This window comes from Hyla sarda, chromosome 7 (assembly GCF_029499605.1).
Source record: "Hyla sarda isolate aHylSar1 chromosome 7, aHylSar1.hap1, whole genome shotgun sequence".
Taxonomy (NCBI): Eukaryota; Metazoa; Chordata; class Amphibia; order Anura; family Hylidae; genus Hyla; species Hyla sarda.
In genome coordinates, this window is record NC_079195.1 from 85,082,083 (window position 1) to 85,097,129 (window position 15,047).

General features: G+C 41.1%; 1 protein-coding gene across 2 annotated transcripts in view; it reads right to left on the reverse strand.

Moving 5' to 3' along the window:
- Positions 1-13,021: 13,021 nt before the first annotated feature.
- CDK1 (cyclin dependent kinase 1) overlaps positions 13,022-15,047 on the reverse strand; it is a 42,138-nt gene continuing 40,112 nt past the window's right edge. For both annotated transcript variants that reach the window (XM_056529890.1, XM_056529889.1), the window contains exon 9: positions 13,022-13,408. In XM_056529890.1, the coding sequence (XP_056385865.1) occupies positions 13,295-13,408 (114 nt within the window). In that variant the 3' untranslated portion in view covers positions 13,022-13,294. The remainder of the gene's footprint in view (positions 13,409-15,047) is intronic.

Consider the following 15,047-nt stretch of genomic DNA (forward strand, 5'->3'; position numbering starts at 1 on the left):
TTTCTCTAGTAATATCTTATTTGATGTTCCAGATAATATTACATGCTATTCCCTAGTCTCCTGTATTGTACCCTGTCCACCAATGATTCCTTCCTGGTTATCATTATTTTCTTTTTGACTATCCACATTTTCATTTATTCTATCTGTATTTTCCATTTTCTCTTATTTTTATTATTTTTATATTTATTTTTATTTTTATTTACATTTTTATATTTTTTTTATTTTATTTTTTATTTCTATTTTTTATTATTTATTTTTATTTTTATTTATTTATTTTTATTTTTATCTTTATTTATTTATCTTTATTTATTTATTTTTTTATTATTTTTTATTTATTTATTTTTTATTTATTTTTTTACTATTATTTTTATTTTCATTTTTATTTATTATTTTTTATTCTATTCTATTTTATTTTTATCCATATTTCTATTTTCAATAGTATTTACTTTTAATTTTATTCATTTATTTTATTATTAATATCCAATAATCACTTTACTTGTATTTCTATTACTTATTTTTATTCTTATTTGAATTTTATCAGATATGCTATATATATTGTGTAATGTTCTATATAAATATATATGATCACTTGCTTGATACATCATAGAAACTTATGTTGGTATATTCTCCCACTTAGACATATCACCCATGTCGGATTTTTTCTTTTTCCTGATAGTCAGAGTTCATGCCACTAATCCTTACCTGGTCTTAGATATAATTCTAATTGTTTGGAGGCCTATAAAAACGAACAGAGACCGCATATGGTCATACACCACTGAGGAAGGGGTATTACTAATCTGCTCTTAACCCCGAAACGCGTTTGGTGACTGAGATTGAGCCTCTTTTATTGGTCTAGTTCACACTACAGCTGCGGTTATACAAGCACTTATCGGAAAGTTCCTCTCTGGAGAGATTTCATCCACTATCCATTTATCACATGGTCCGGTACTCAAATTCATCTGCTGAACCGGTGCAGAACCCTCCACCATTGGATCAACATCTCTATTTGCATGCAGTATTACTACACAACATCATTTAGCACCAACTAACCTCCCGCACAAGGTCAGCTGACCTGCCATCAGCTGACCTGCTACGTCAGACGCCAAGAGTTAACTCGCCGGTGAGAGCGGCTGGATATTCTGCGACCAACACTCCGCCCCGGCTAGAGTACACCTGACGCCAAGGGACAGCTCGCCGGTGAGAACGGCTGTATATCCTGCGACCATCACGCCGCCCCGGCTAGAGCTTATTCGTTCATCATCTATCTGTCCACCAGCGGTGCGGTGAGTGGCACAATCGTGCCAGTGACTTTATTTCTATTTGTAGGCTGTGGAGTGGAGAAACCGGCAACAGCGATTTAATTCAAACAATTCATATGGTATCATCATATACAGTATACGTTTTTTTTGCAGGACATTATATTATTTTTTTGCAGGATATTGTTTTAGGCCAATTATAGGACCCATCCTACAGGTCCTAATTCCATCATTTACAGGACTGTCACTTTTCATTTACAGGACTTATCTTTCTTGTATCATCCATTTTTTCTATCAAACCATTTTTCTTTCCAGGAGGAACGTTTTATTTTTATTTTTATTCTTATTTTTGTGCACACTGAATTTACTATCATTCTGATCAGAGTAACACTTTAACATATCATCACCCAGTGTATTACTCAGTGTATCATTATATGGCTGTTAGCCATAATAGATACACTCGCTCTGTAGTGTAACTACTTGTTGCATTTTATATTTCTTTTTTAACCAATTGTGCGCCACCGTAGGGCCCTGCGGGAACGCACTATTTAATATTTATTAAATACCATTTATATATTAATTGTGTTTTTTCTTTTTTTCTTTTTTCTCTATTATTGATACCAGACATCCCCCATCAATCTTTTTCCTGATATTGAGCTGAGGACTAATATTCTATTTTTTCACTAATTTACAAATCTGTTTAACTTTCTGGCACCAGCTGATTTAAAAAAATAAATAAATAAATAAATAAAAGTTTTCCACCGGAGTACCCCTTTAAACAGATTTGTAAATTACTTCTATTTAAAAATCTTAATCCTTCCAGTACTTATCAGCAGCATCCAGAATTATTAATGCTTAAAGTGACAGGTCAGATTTACAAAAAAATGGCTGTGTTCTTAAAGGGGTACTCCACCCCTAGACATCTTATCCCCTATCCAAAGGATAGGGGATAAGATGTCTAATCTCTTGGGACCCCCCGCAATATAGCATGCAGCACCCACCATATCTGCTTCCGGAAGCGCTGGAGGTTCTGGCTCCCGACCACGGGGACGGAAGATTATGACGTCATGACTCCGCCCCCGTGGGATGTCCCACCCCGCCCCCTCAATGCAAGTCTATGCAAGTCTCCGGAAGCAGATATGGTGGGTGCTGCATGCTATATTGCAGGGGTCCCCAGCGGCAGGACCCCCGCAATCAGACATCTTATCCCCTATCCTTTGGATAGGGGATAAGATGTCTAGGAGTGGAGTACCCCTTTAAGGTCAAAATGGGCTGAGTCCTTAAGGGGTTAAGGGATCTGGCCAGCTGGAAACCTTTTGTTTGTTTTTTGTCTCAATATAAATGTGGGTACAACAGCTGGTTCAGGTGATCACCAGGTTGGACACATATATGTGCATTAACCCCTTAAGGACCAGGAGGTTTTCCGTTTTTGCACTTTCGTTTTTTCCTCCTTACCTTTAAAAAATCATAACCCTTTCAATTTTGCACCTAAAAATCCATATGATGGCTTATTTTTTGCGCCACCAATTCAATTCAATAAAATGTAGTTACATGACAATACATTGAGTTCGAAGGAGATACCTGTGGTCTAGTAGGTAGAAGATGAAGAATAACTGTGTGGTACTGCATGTATGATGTGCACACGTGGTATGGTATGATGAAGCAATGTGGGTTGATGTATGTTGGGGTATTTATTGGGATATGTGGGGGTGCGCTCCCCTTGGCCTAACCATGTACTCTATTGTACTATATGAGAGAAAATAGGTACCTCATCTGGGTTATAAAAAGGCACTGGGCCCCATTCTATGGGCTCTTTAGCGCGTACTTTTCACTATGGTTATGCCTGTATTGAGTATGGCAACATTTGAAATAACAAACAAATGGTTTCTATTGATGATACATAATAATAATGGCACAAAAATTGTCTATGATTATAATATAAATTGCTCTAGTTGATATTTACTATTATTTTCATTGCTTTTTAACACTATACTATTACTATTATTTTTATTGCTTTTTAACACTATATGTAACTTTTGTGATTTTGTATCTATGTTAATCTATACTCACTGGGAGTCATAATCACTTGGATGTATTATGATGAATTCATCTAGGGAATAGTGTATGAATTTATTTAGGGATATGGATTATATATATATATTGCTATTTAACTATTTACCATTATTATAATATATTTTATTTTATTATTATTATTTATTAATTATTTTTTTTAGATATATGTAGGTGTGTTCTGATGTGCACATAGGTAGATTAGGTGATAAAATATTCTATATATACGCCCATGGTTATGTTTATGGGTGTGCTCACGTGGGTTGCTACCCTTGTATGCTGGATATCAATAATAATAACCATTTCTCATACTGATGTGTGGGGTATTAGCCGGCCCTCTCTATATAGGGTCTGAACTTGTATGTTAAATATTGGCTGTATCACACAGAGTTCATATGGTATGCTATCTATTCTGTATATATATTTTTTACTAGCTTAGGATAATGATTTTAAATTTGTCTATAAAATCTTCTATGTGTATATATATATATATTTTTTGTCCATAATATAAGATCGGCTTATTGAAATACATAGTATTGAGGGACCACTATTTGAAAGACTATGGTTCATAGTGAGGGGGATGGATGAATTAGCTTGTGACCATAGTGGTAGAGCGCACAGCTACAAGTGATACACATAGGGGTATGTCAGGACGTAGCCCGAGAATGAATGAATGATGGAGTGTATTCTGGAGCGCACTGCGCAAGCGCAAGCAATGAAATTTGCAGTATGGAGCGCGCATGCGTGGATGATGTTTCGGAGCTACGGATGTGATCCGGAAGTCTGCAGTATGGAGTGTGCATGCGTGGTTGATATGTGGAGCTACGGGTGTGATCCGGAAGTTCAAGCGAGCGACAGCGCTCGGGTAGGAGACCCGGAAGTAGAATCGAGCGGCAGCGTTCGGACATGAAACCACAGAGACTCACAGGTATCTCCTTCTGGTCAAACAGACCTTTGCAATTAAGTTGATTATGTAATATATATAAGACAGATGTATGGAAATAGAAGCACAACACTCCTGAGGAAGTTGCCGACGGGCAACGGAACGCGTGGGGTCTTTAGGGGGGCACTTGCCTGGTAACACCTCCATTAACCGTCCTGTGTCACTTCACCACTACTTGCTGCATGAGAATACAGGTTGTATATGGGCTGTTGTGATGAATTTAGTGTTATGCGGTAGCTTATTTGCATGACATAGTGACGATATTGATGTACTGTAATAGGCATGTGCCCTGGGTGGGGATCCCTTTGTTGAGGGAGCTCACCCTGTTTTGTGCTTTGGCTGCTTTAGGCCTGTTTTAAATGTTTTTAAGAACCTTGTCTGTCTTTTTGATTCATGTATTAATAAAGAGTACTTTTTTTGATATTTATGGGTGTGCGCTGTTTTGCGTGTTTCTTTTTCTTTCTGGATACTGAACGAGGCTGGATGAAGCGCATTCCTATGCGTGAAACCGCCGGCAGTCACCTCTGAGCGCTCCACTATCCATGTCCTCCGTGTTCGAGTTGTGACCCGAGATGGGAGCAGGATTACCTGGACTGAAGCGGTGAGTGCAGGGCACCTTTGTTCTTTATTTACTACTATTTGGTGACTACGGTCTTTATTGTCCTAGCACCTCCGCTGCCAGGGTGGATTTCCGGACTAGCGGGACGCCGTCTCCATCTCGTGGTCTTAGGAGGCTTAAGGTATCGGTGCCACTTCTGTTTCTTTTTTACTATTAGTTACTTTTTCTGCACATTATCTTTAATTGAGCACGTTACCTAGCCTTGTACCAGCCATGGAGACAGATAATAGTTCCACAGATGGAAATCAGATTCCGGAAACAGGAAGACAGGACGCCGGAGCGTTTTTTTCATCCTGCAATTTGCAGGATGAATTGCAGCTTATTAGCACACGAGCACTTGAGCACAGAATTGTTTCACTCACTGAGAAGGAAGCAAGATCCTTTTGGTCTATTAATTCTTTGCAGGCTTATGTAGACTCAGGCAGAGCTCCTAGGGGTTTAAGGAATTATAAATACCCGTCCCAATTTTTGGAGAGTAATGAGTTCATGCATGCTTGGAAATCAGCACATATGCAACATGCTCAGAAATTGGTAGAGATAGTCCTGGAACAACACCAGAGAGACTATGTTAAAATTACTGAAGATTTGGGAAAGTCTAAAAGCGAATTTCGCACGCGAGTATCTGGAACACAAGCCACCACTTTTTGTAAAAATCTTGAGAAAAAGACTGCCCTCCTTCAGATCGAGATCAAAGAAGTAAAACGTGACAAATTTGTGCGCGATAAGCGCGATTATGATAACGACAACGTGTTTTCTTGGAGTACCAATAACAACAAAAATGGTAGAAGAAACGCAGGTAGAAGGTTTAGAAGAAGAAATTTCAAGGGTCGCAGAAGTCAAGACTTCTAGACCACTGAATCAGACATGAGCGCCTCTGATGAGGGCAATAGAGATTCAAGTCAGGGAAACTCCTCTACTCAGCAACCCCCTTTAAAAAGAAGACCAGAAGGGGGGGCAGAAAGAGGCACGCTCAGAGGAAAGTGGGCACAGAAACGCAAGGAGGTCACTTGGAGAGAGTAGCAGGTGAGACTCTGGTGGAGAACCTGACAGATGTTGTCCTCCCCCAGAGTACTCTGACTGCCTTGTCTAAAGGTCTTAATTTTGGGTTGGTTGAAGGTTTTGATTTTGTTTCTTTTGAAGTTGATTTGTTTAGGGCTGTCCGTAAAATTAATCTAAACAAGTTCTTCTCTAGTTCCATTAAAAAACCTCCTGTATCTGTTGATTGCAATACACCTTGTCATATAGGCCCTTTAGGCTTTATTCCTGTAAAAGGCTTTGACGCTAATGACATGGTGTTTACCAGTATGTTAGCTGACCTAGCGTCAGATGAGACCACACGGGTTCAGTGTGGAGGGGACTCCTCCCCTTTCTTAGGGGGGGTCCCCTCCACATTTAACCCTCCCATAGCACCGGGTGGCCCTATTGATTTGTTCATGAAGGCAGTAAAAATGACATGAAGGCACTCATTTATCCCCATCCATTGAGTAATTTATCTAATGATGAATTTGAAGGTTTGAGTTGGTTAGCTAAGAGAGAGGACCTTGTCACCTCAAGAGCAGATAAGGGAGGTAGTATTGTTGTTTGGTCTAGAGATGATTATAATCAAGATGCTCAGCGTCAATTATCTAAGCTAGATACCTATGAAAAATTGTCAGAGAATCCTACGGGTCATATTGAAGAGAAGTTGAGATCTTTCCTCCGTCACTATGTAGAGGTTGGAGTGTTGGATTTAAAATTAGCAGAACGTCTTATACCTGTGGCCTCCAGTGACCCCAATTGGTATTTATTATCCAAAGTACATAAGTCCCGCACCCACCCCCCCCAGGCAACCTATTGTCGCGGGGGTGGGTTCGGTGACCGAGTACTTGTCCAAATATGTAGATTGGGCCCTCAGACCCCTCCTTTCCTCCATTCCAACGTATCTTAAAGATACAGGAGACTTAGGTTTATTCATGACTTTCATTGGGAACCCTCTTTCTCTCTGGCATCTATAGATGTTGAGGCGCTGTACACCCGCATTCCCCATAATGCGGGTGTGCAGGCCATTCAGAACATCTTGAGTAGGACCGACAAGTCATATAATTTTGTACAATTTATCTGTGATGCCCTCCTGTTCATTCTTAACAATAACACTTTTCAACTCGACAATCAATGGTTCCGACAGAAAGTCGGAACCGCAATGGGGAGCCCCACCTCCTGTTCATACGCGAATCTGTTTTTAGCCGCGTTTGAACAGGAGTATGTCTTCAGTACCTCCAATCTGTTTTCGAAATACATTCGGACATTTTGGAGGTATATGGATGATATTCTGGTGGTGTGGGATGGGCACCCTAGTGTATTCGAGGATTTTGTAGCCTATCTTAATGTCAATGCCATGAACATGGCCTTTACGAGAGTCTTTGGGGGAGATAGCCTTGAATTTTTGGATCTTAAATTATATGTGGAGAATAATCAGCTTCTGGCGCAGGGCTATAGGAAGGAAGTGGCAAGAAATGCTCTTTTGCACTATAAGAGCTCCCACCCTACAGGAACAAAAAATTCTATTCCCTATAGTCAGCTTCTACGTCTAAAAAGAAATAATAGTAAACAGTCTGATTATGAAGAACAAGCAGGACAATTACTTACACGCTTTAGACAGCGACAATATCCTAATGAAGTACTGGCACGAGCTTACAGGAGAGCTGCAACAAAAAACAGAGAGGAACTACTTATAGATTCAAAAAAGAAAAAAGATTTTCAGTCCACTACTGAACAAAATTCAAGATTTATGTTTGCTTTTAAAAACAGCCCATTGAATCATGTTATCAAATCTGCCATTACCAAGAACTGGCATCTACTTATGGCAGATGATATTGTGAATACAGCCCAGAATAGACCTATAGTAACCTTCAGAAAAAATAAGACGATCGCTGACTTATTGAAGGGGCAGAAGTTGAATAGAGAAACACATCCCAAGGAGACTTGGTTGTCTGGTGTAGCCCCGAAAGGGAACAAGAAGTGCGGTTTCTGTCCTCAATGCCCTCATAATATTAATGCGATTTCTATTAAATTAGGGAGTTACTTTTTTTAAATAAAACACCTTATTACCTGCCGGAGCACCTTCGTTGTATATTTTCTAATTTGTAGCTGCCAATTCTTCTATATTGGAAAAACAGAGAGACAGCTCCGGGCCAGAGTACGAGAGCATATGTATTCAGTTCGAAAAGGAGGCGGGTCCCCAAGATTTGTTCAACATATGCAGTCTATACACGGTGGAAATTGTACATCTCTAAAATTTGGAGGTCTTGAAACAATCCCTTGTCACCCCTCTGGAGGGGACAGACGCCGTCTGCTCCTGCGTGCTGAGGCGCGATGGATATTACGGCTTGACGCGCAAGGACCGTTAGGGTTTAATGATAAATTAGACTTTTCCCCTTTTTTTTTTTAATAAGTTTCTCTTTTTTCAGGGCAGTTCTAGGTTTATTAGTATTAATGTACTTACCTAACTTGCTTTTTGCTTCCTTATGTGGTTTCTTTCCGTTTATTCCTTCACACAACACGGGGTGAGAGTTCACCTGGAATCATGTGACTCACCAGCTGCACCTTTATAATTCGCACAGCGCGATGACGTTAACAAGGCCGGGTGAAGCGCATTCCTATGCGTGAAACCGCCGGCAGTCACCTCTGAGCGCTCCACTATCCATGTCCACCGTGTTCCAGTTGTGATCCGAGATGGGAGCAGGATTACCTGAACTGAAGCGGTGAATGCAGGGCACCTTTGTTCTTTATTTACTAATATTCCAGAAATAGTTACAATTGCTTATATAATGGAGGTGACGGTTGTCATGTGATTTTTTTTGTTTTTAAATAGTTGACGGCACATGTTACATCTACACTGGAGATCAAAATTAGAGAACAATTTATGAACACTTGCTTTTTTTTCAGAAATAATGTCATCTACATTGATCATCATTTGAAGGATTTTTTGTAAGGGATACACCACCCACTAGAACAGTGTTTTACAAAATAACCAAAGTATATCAACATAAAAGCTTTATTTTTCAAAAAACATCATGATGATAATTAGAGAACAGCAATGACTGTAGCACAGAGAAAGATTGTAAGTAAAATTTCTGAAGGTTCCAACAGTCACCAATCATTAGGACGTGTACAGTGGTCCCTCAACATACGATGGTAATCCATTCCAAATGGACCATCGTTTGTTGAAACCATCGTATGTTGAGGGATCCGTGCAATGTAAAGTATAGGACAGTGGTCTACAACCTGCGGACCTCCAGATGTTGCAAAACTACAACACCCAGCATGCCCGGACAGCCAACAACTCTCCGTCGCCGCCATCATGTCGCTACACACGCCGCTGCTATTGGATGACGGGACGGCATGCGCAGCAATGTGATGGCTACAATGGAGAGCGCCGACGATGCAGGGAATCCCGAAGAGGATGCTCCGGAGCCCCGAGGACAGGTAAGTGATGGTCAGCGGACCACACAGGGCACCGTAAACAGCTATCCAGTGGCAGCTGAAGCAGTTTGTGCTGCCGGATAGCCGTTTATGCGATGGCCCCGACATACAAAAGCATCGTATGTTGATGCTGCCTTCAACATGTGATGGTGCTACATTAAGCTCTGCAGAATCTGTAGGCGCTATATAAATAAATAATAATGGTCCCTGAGAGGCCATCGCATGTTGAAATGATCGTAGGTCAGGGTGGGGTCACTGTATAGGCATTTGCTTTGAATGACTTCAGCACATCTGTGACCCCCACAGGACATCACTCACACTGCTCTGGGGGGATTTTGCTCCACTCTTCTTCCACAGTTCTGTGACTGTTGTGGGTTTCTTGGCCATAACTTTGTCACCAAGGATTTTCCAGGGGTTTTCTATTGGGTTTAGATCAGGACTCTGGATGGCCATTTCATTGTTATCAGTTTCAAAGAACTGCTTTACCCATTTTGCTGTGTGACAGGGGGTCATTGTCCTGCATGAAAATTGCTGCTGATTGAGTGATGAACGCAAGGAAGGAACCATGCGTTGTTGAAGGTTCTGTTACACACTTGCATTCACTCTGCCAGGTAGCTGTATGAGAAGTGCAACTCCTGCTGCAGAAAACATTCCCCAATCCATACACTTCCTCCTCCACCTATCACTGACTCCTTTTCATCTGGGCAGGTATTGATAAATATTCCCTAAGGTGTGTAAAGTTGCCCATAGCAACAAGCTTGCTTCTTTCATTTTTAACAAGGCCTCTGCAAAACTTAAGTATGCTCATTGGTTGCTATGGGCAACTTTTCCTTTGCACAGGTTTTGATAAATCTCCCCCTTTGGGCTCAATTTTTCCTCAGTTTATTGATGAACATAGGGTAGATTTATCAAAAACCTCTCCAGAGGAAAAGATGCCCATAGCAACCAATCAGCTTGCTTATTTCTTTTTTAAAATGAAAGCAGCAATAGGATTGGTTGCTATGGACAACTTTTCCTTTGCAGAGGTTTTGATAAATCTCCCCCCTAATATTTCCCATCAGACCCAAATAAATTTAACTCCATCACTAAAATGAACTCTGGACCACTTTTGTTCACACAACATATTCCCCAGCAAAGGCGAGTCAGTGCTTTTTTTTTTACTCATGTTAGGATCTATTCACAGGAATACACAAGGACCTTGACATTTAGGAAATTGTGCACTCTCTAATTTTGATCTCCAGTGTATGATTACCACCACTAGAGATGAGCAAACTTACAGTAAATTCGATTAGTCACAAACTTCTCAGCTCGGCAGTTGATTACTTATCCTGCATAAATTAGTGCAGCTTTCAGGTGCTCCTGTGGGCTGGAAAAGGTGGATACAGTCCTAGGAGACTCTATTAGGACTGTATCCACCTTTTCCAGCCCACCGGAGCACCTGAAAGCTGAACTAATTTATGCAGGAAAAGTCAGCAACCGCCGAGCTGAGAAGTTCGTGACGAATTGAATTTACTGTAAGTTCGCTCATCTCTAACCACCACCATGGTCAAAACGCATCGTTTTTAACATGTCCTTGCATGGAACAAGCTTTTTAAGATGTGAAATAAAGCCTATTGTATTAAGGAATGTGGCCAGTTGGAAAACCTTTGTTCTACATTGCAGCTGTGGTCTTGTTCAAGACTAGAGATGAGCGAAGTTACAGTGATTTGATTTGTCACAAACTTCTTGGCTCGGTCGTTGCTGACTTTAGTCTGCATAAATTAGTTCAGCTTTCGGAGCACCTGAAAGCTGAACTAATTTAAGCAGGCTAAAGTCAGCAACGACCGAGCCAAGAACTTCGCTCATCTCTACTCCAAACCATCTATGCGGGCCTCCTATTCCCAGGTGAGGCATTACTTTATTTTTCCATCTACAAATCCATGGGCTTTTTTGTGTGCCACCAATTGTACTTTCTAATGACAGCTTATTTTACCATAAAATGTACGGTGCAAAAATGTTTTTTGCAATTTTTGGAGGGTTTCGTTTTCACGCTGTACACTTTACAGTAAAACTGATGTTTTATTCCGATGCTTTGTTATTGTACTTATGGGTACGCCCGTGAGAATTTCAGTCCCTGCCGCTAGCCGGTCAGGCACCGGACCGGACAGCCTGCTGAAATCATTGCGCAGGCATCCCATAACACCTGGGGGGGATCCTGAGACAACACCCCAACCCCCCCCCCCCCCCCCCCCCCCAAAATGTTGGTGATCTCCACAAATCGACGATGAATTCAGAGGGGGGGGGGGGGGGGCAGGTTGGGGCATGCTGGGAGTTGTAGTTTTGCAACATCTGGAGGGCCACAGTTTGGAGACCACTATACAGCGGTGCCCAAGCTGTACCTCTCCAGATTTTGCAACACTACACTATAAGCATGCCCAGGCATGCTGGGAGTTGTAGTTCTGTAACATCTGGCCCTACAGTTTGGACACCACTGAATAGTTGTCTCCAAACTGTTCTTCCAGATGTTGCCGAACTACAACTCCCAGCATGTCTGGTCAGTCTCAGCATGCTGGGAGTTGTAGTTTTGCAACAGCTGGAAGAGCACAGTTTGGACACCACTATACAGTGGTGTCCAAACTGTAGCGCTCCAGATGTTGCAAAACTACAGCTCCGTGTGAGAGAGACCATGCATGCTGGGAGTTGGAGGCACACAGGTTGAGAAACAGAGTTAAGTAACAAACTCCGTGTTTTGCAACCAGTGTGCCTCCAGCTGTTGCATACCTACAACCCACACATGCACAGCCAGCAGGCATGCTGGGAGTTTTAGTTGTGTAACAGCTGGAGGTTTGCACAGGGTACATTCACACGGGCGGGGGTTTACAGTGAGTTTCTCGCTGCAAGTTTGAAATGCAGCTAATTTTCCGCTGCAGCTCAAACTCCCAGCAGAAAACTTGTGGTGAAGCCCTGCCTTTGTGAATGTACGCAACACACACTACACATTTTTACAAAGTCTCCCGTGGTACCAGAACAGTGCCCCCCCCCCCCCCCCCCCCCCATGTCCCCATTTTGGAAACTACACCCCTCAAGGAATGTAATAAGGGGTGCAGTGAGCATTTACATCCAAACAGGTGTCAGTTTTTGAACAGTAGTCTGAAAATGAAAAACTTAATTTTTCATTTGCACAGGCCACTGTTCCAAAGATCTGTCAAACGCCAGTGGGGTGTAAATGCTCACTGCACCCCTTAAATTCTGTGAGGGGTGTAGTTTCCAAAATGTTACATATGGGGGGGGGGGGGGTTTGCTGTTCTGGCCTCATGGGAGGTTTGAGCATGCATAAAAAATGTTGGTCCACAGGGGACTATGAATTGCAATATTTTGACTGCAGATAGCACCGTTCAGTATTTGCTGTCCAGTACTTCTCTGGTCTGCTAGAAGGCAAACAAAAAAAAAAAAAAAAGAGAGCAGCTGTCGGACAGAAGATGAGTGGAGCGCTATCACTGATGCCTGCCATTATTCACGAAGTTCTGATCACTGTCAGGGGACAAGTTAATGGAGCCAGCAAAACCCCTTTCATGCACATCTATAAAGATCCATATATACACTTCAGATCTGTTCCTGTCCCATCATTGCATAAGACAATGCAGCTTTCCTTTAGATAGATAACTAAGACCCCAACAGTGACCAGATTTAAACAACTTTTAATGATAAACCATTGATGATAAAGTGCTTATTAGGACTCAGTGAATATAGATTTTATTTAGATCTTTGCTGTGAGTTCCTTTGTACACAGCACACAAGTCAATATTTACAAGAATTAAAGTACAAGGTTTACATGTAAGTACATTAACTGCACGGTCTGCAGGAGACAACACAAACAAAGCACATAACATAGATATACACAAACAGTAAAACAAGAGTGGTAATTCATAGAATTCTATACATCGGACCCAAAATAGGTGTAAGGATTTAACTTTTAATCTGATTGGCTGGAAGATTTGACTTGTCCAAATCATCAAAGTACGGATGAAGCAAGGCCTTCCTGGCAGAAATTCTCTTGGCAGGATCATAGATCAGCATTTTCTGTTGAAGAAAGTACAATATATGCAACATTTCTGCAGTAGATTTAAGCAGGAAGAGCACACACTTCATGAAGTATATAGAAACCATGTCTGATCAGACTTCACACATTGAGACTTAACCCCTTAATGGCCACAGACATATTTATGGGCATTTGATTGCCCCAAGCTTGAGTAATCAAGAGCAGATTACAATGATCAATGCTACGCTATTGCATAACATTGAACATTACATTGATCAAAGGATTGCAAGAAAGGAAAAAAAAAAAGTGTAAAAATAGTTTAAAGTTACTAAATGTGATTTAACCCCTTCCTAAATGTTTGAATCACCCCCTTTTCCCGTTAAAAAATAATTATGTAAACAAAAAAAACAAACATGAGGTATCGCTGCGTGCGTAAATGTCAGAACTATAAAAATATGTTCATTAAAATGCAGTCAATGGCGTACAAGTAAAAAAATTCCAAAGCCCAAAATTGCATATTTTTGGTCGCTTTGTATACAAAATAAAAAAATAAAATAAAAAAAGTCATCAAAAAGTCTGATCAATACAATCATGGCACTGATTAAAGCTTCAGAATTTCGGAAGAATTAGTCCTCATACCACCCCATATACGGAAAAATAAAAGTTATAGGGGTCAGAAGAGGACAATTTTAAACCATAATAATTTTGGCGCATTTAGTTATTTTCTTAATTAGTAAAATAAAGAACCTATTGAGTATCACTGTAACCATATGAACCTACAGAATATATGGTGTCATTTTTTACCGAAAAGTGCTCTGTGTAGAACCGGAAGCCACCGCAAGTTAAAATTGCGTTTCCCCCCAAAAAAATTCTGTGTTCGCCTTAAAGGACAACTGCAGTGGTAAACCTTTATATATGCCCAGGCCTAAAAAAAAAAATAAAAAATAAACTTATACATACCTTCCTACGAGCCCCCGTTGGTCCGGCACAGGCCTCATAGTCCGGTAGTGCCGACGTCATTCCACTTCCTGGGGACGAGGATGCCGCAGAGCAGTCGGCGTATCACCGGCCGTAGCGATGTCCCGCCCCAGCCTGTGATAGGCTGAACCCACTGTCATGTAACAAGATGGCCAGAGCTCCTTACATGACAGTGGGTTCAGCCTATCACAGGCCGGGACGGGACATAGCCACGGCCGGTGATATGCCGACGGCTCTGCGGCGTCCCCGTCCCCAGGAAGTGGAATGACGTCAGCACTGCCGGATCGTGAGGCCTGTGCCGGACCAACGGGGGCTCGTAGGAAGGTATGTATGAGTTTATTTTGTAGGCGCGAGCATATATAAATGTTTACCACTGCAGTCCTTTAAAATTTTATGGTGAAATTATGTCATTACAAAGTACAATTGGTGGCGCAAAATATAAGTCCTTATATGAATCTGTAGGTGCAAAATTTAAATGGTTATGATTTTTAGAAGGTGATTAAGAAAAAAAAAATAAAACTAGAGAGTGCAAAAACCCGTAGTCCTTAACTCCTTGGGGACGGAGCCCATTATAACCCTAAGGACGGGAGCATTTTTTGCAATTCTGACCACTGTCACTTTAAGCATTAATAACTCTGGGATGCTTTTACTTTTCATTCTGATTCAGAGATTGTTTTTTCGTGATATATTCTACTGTATGTT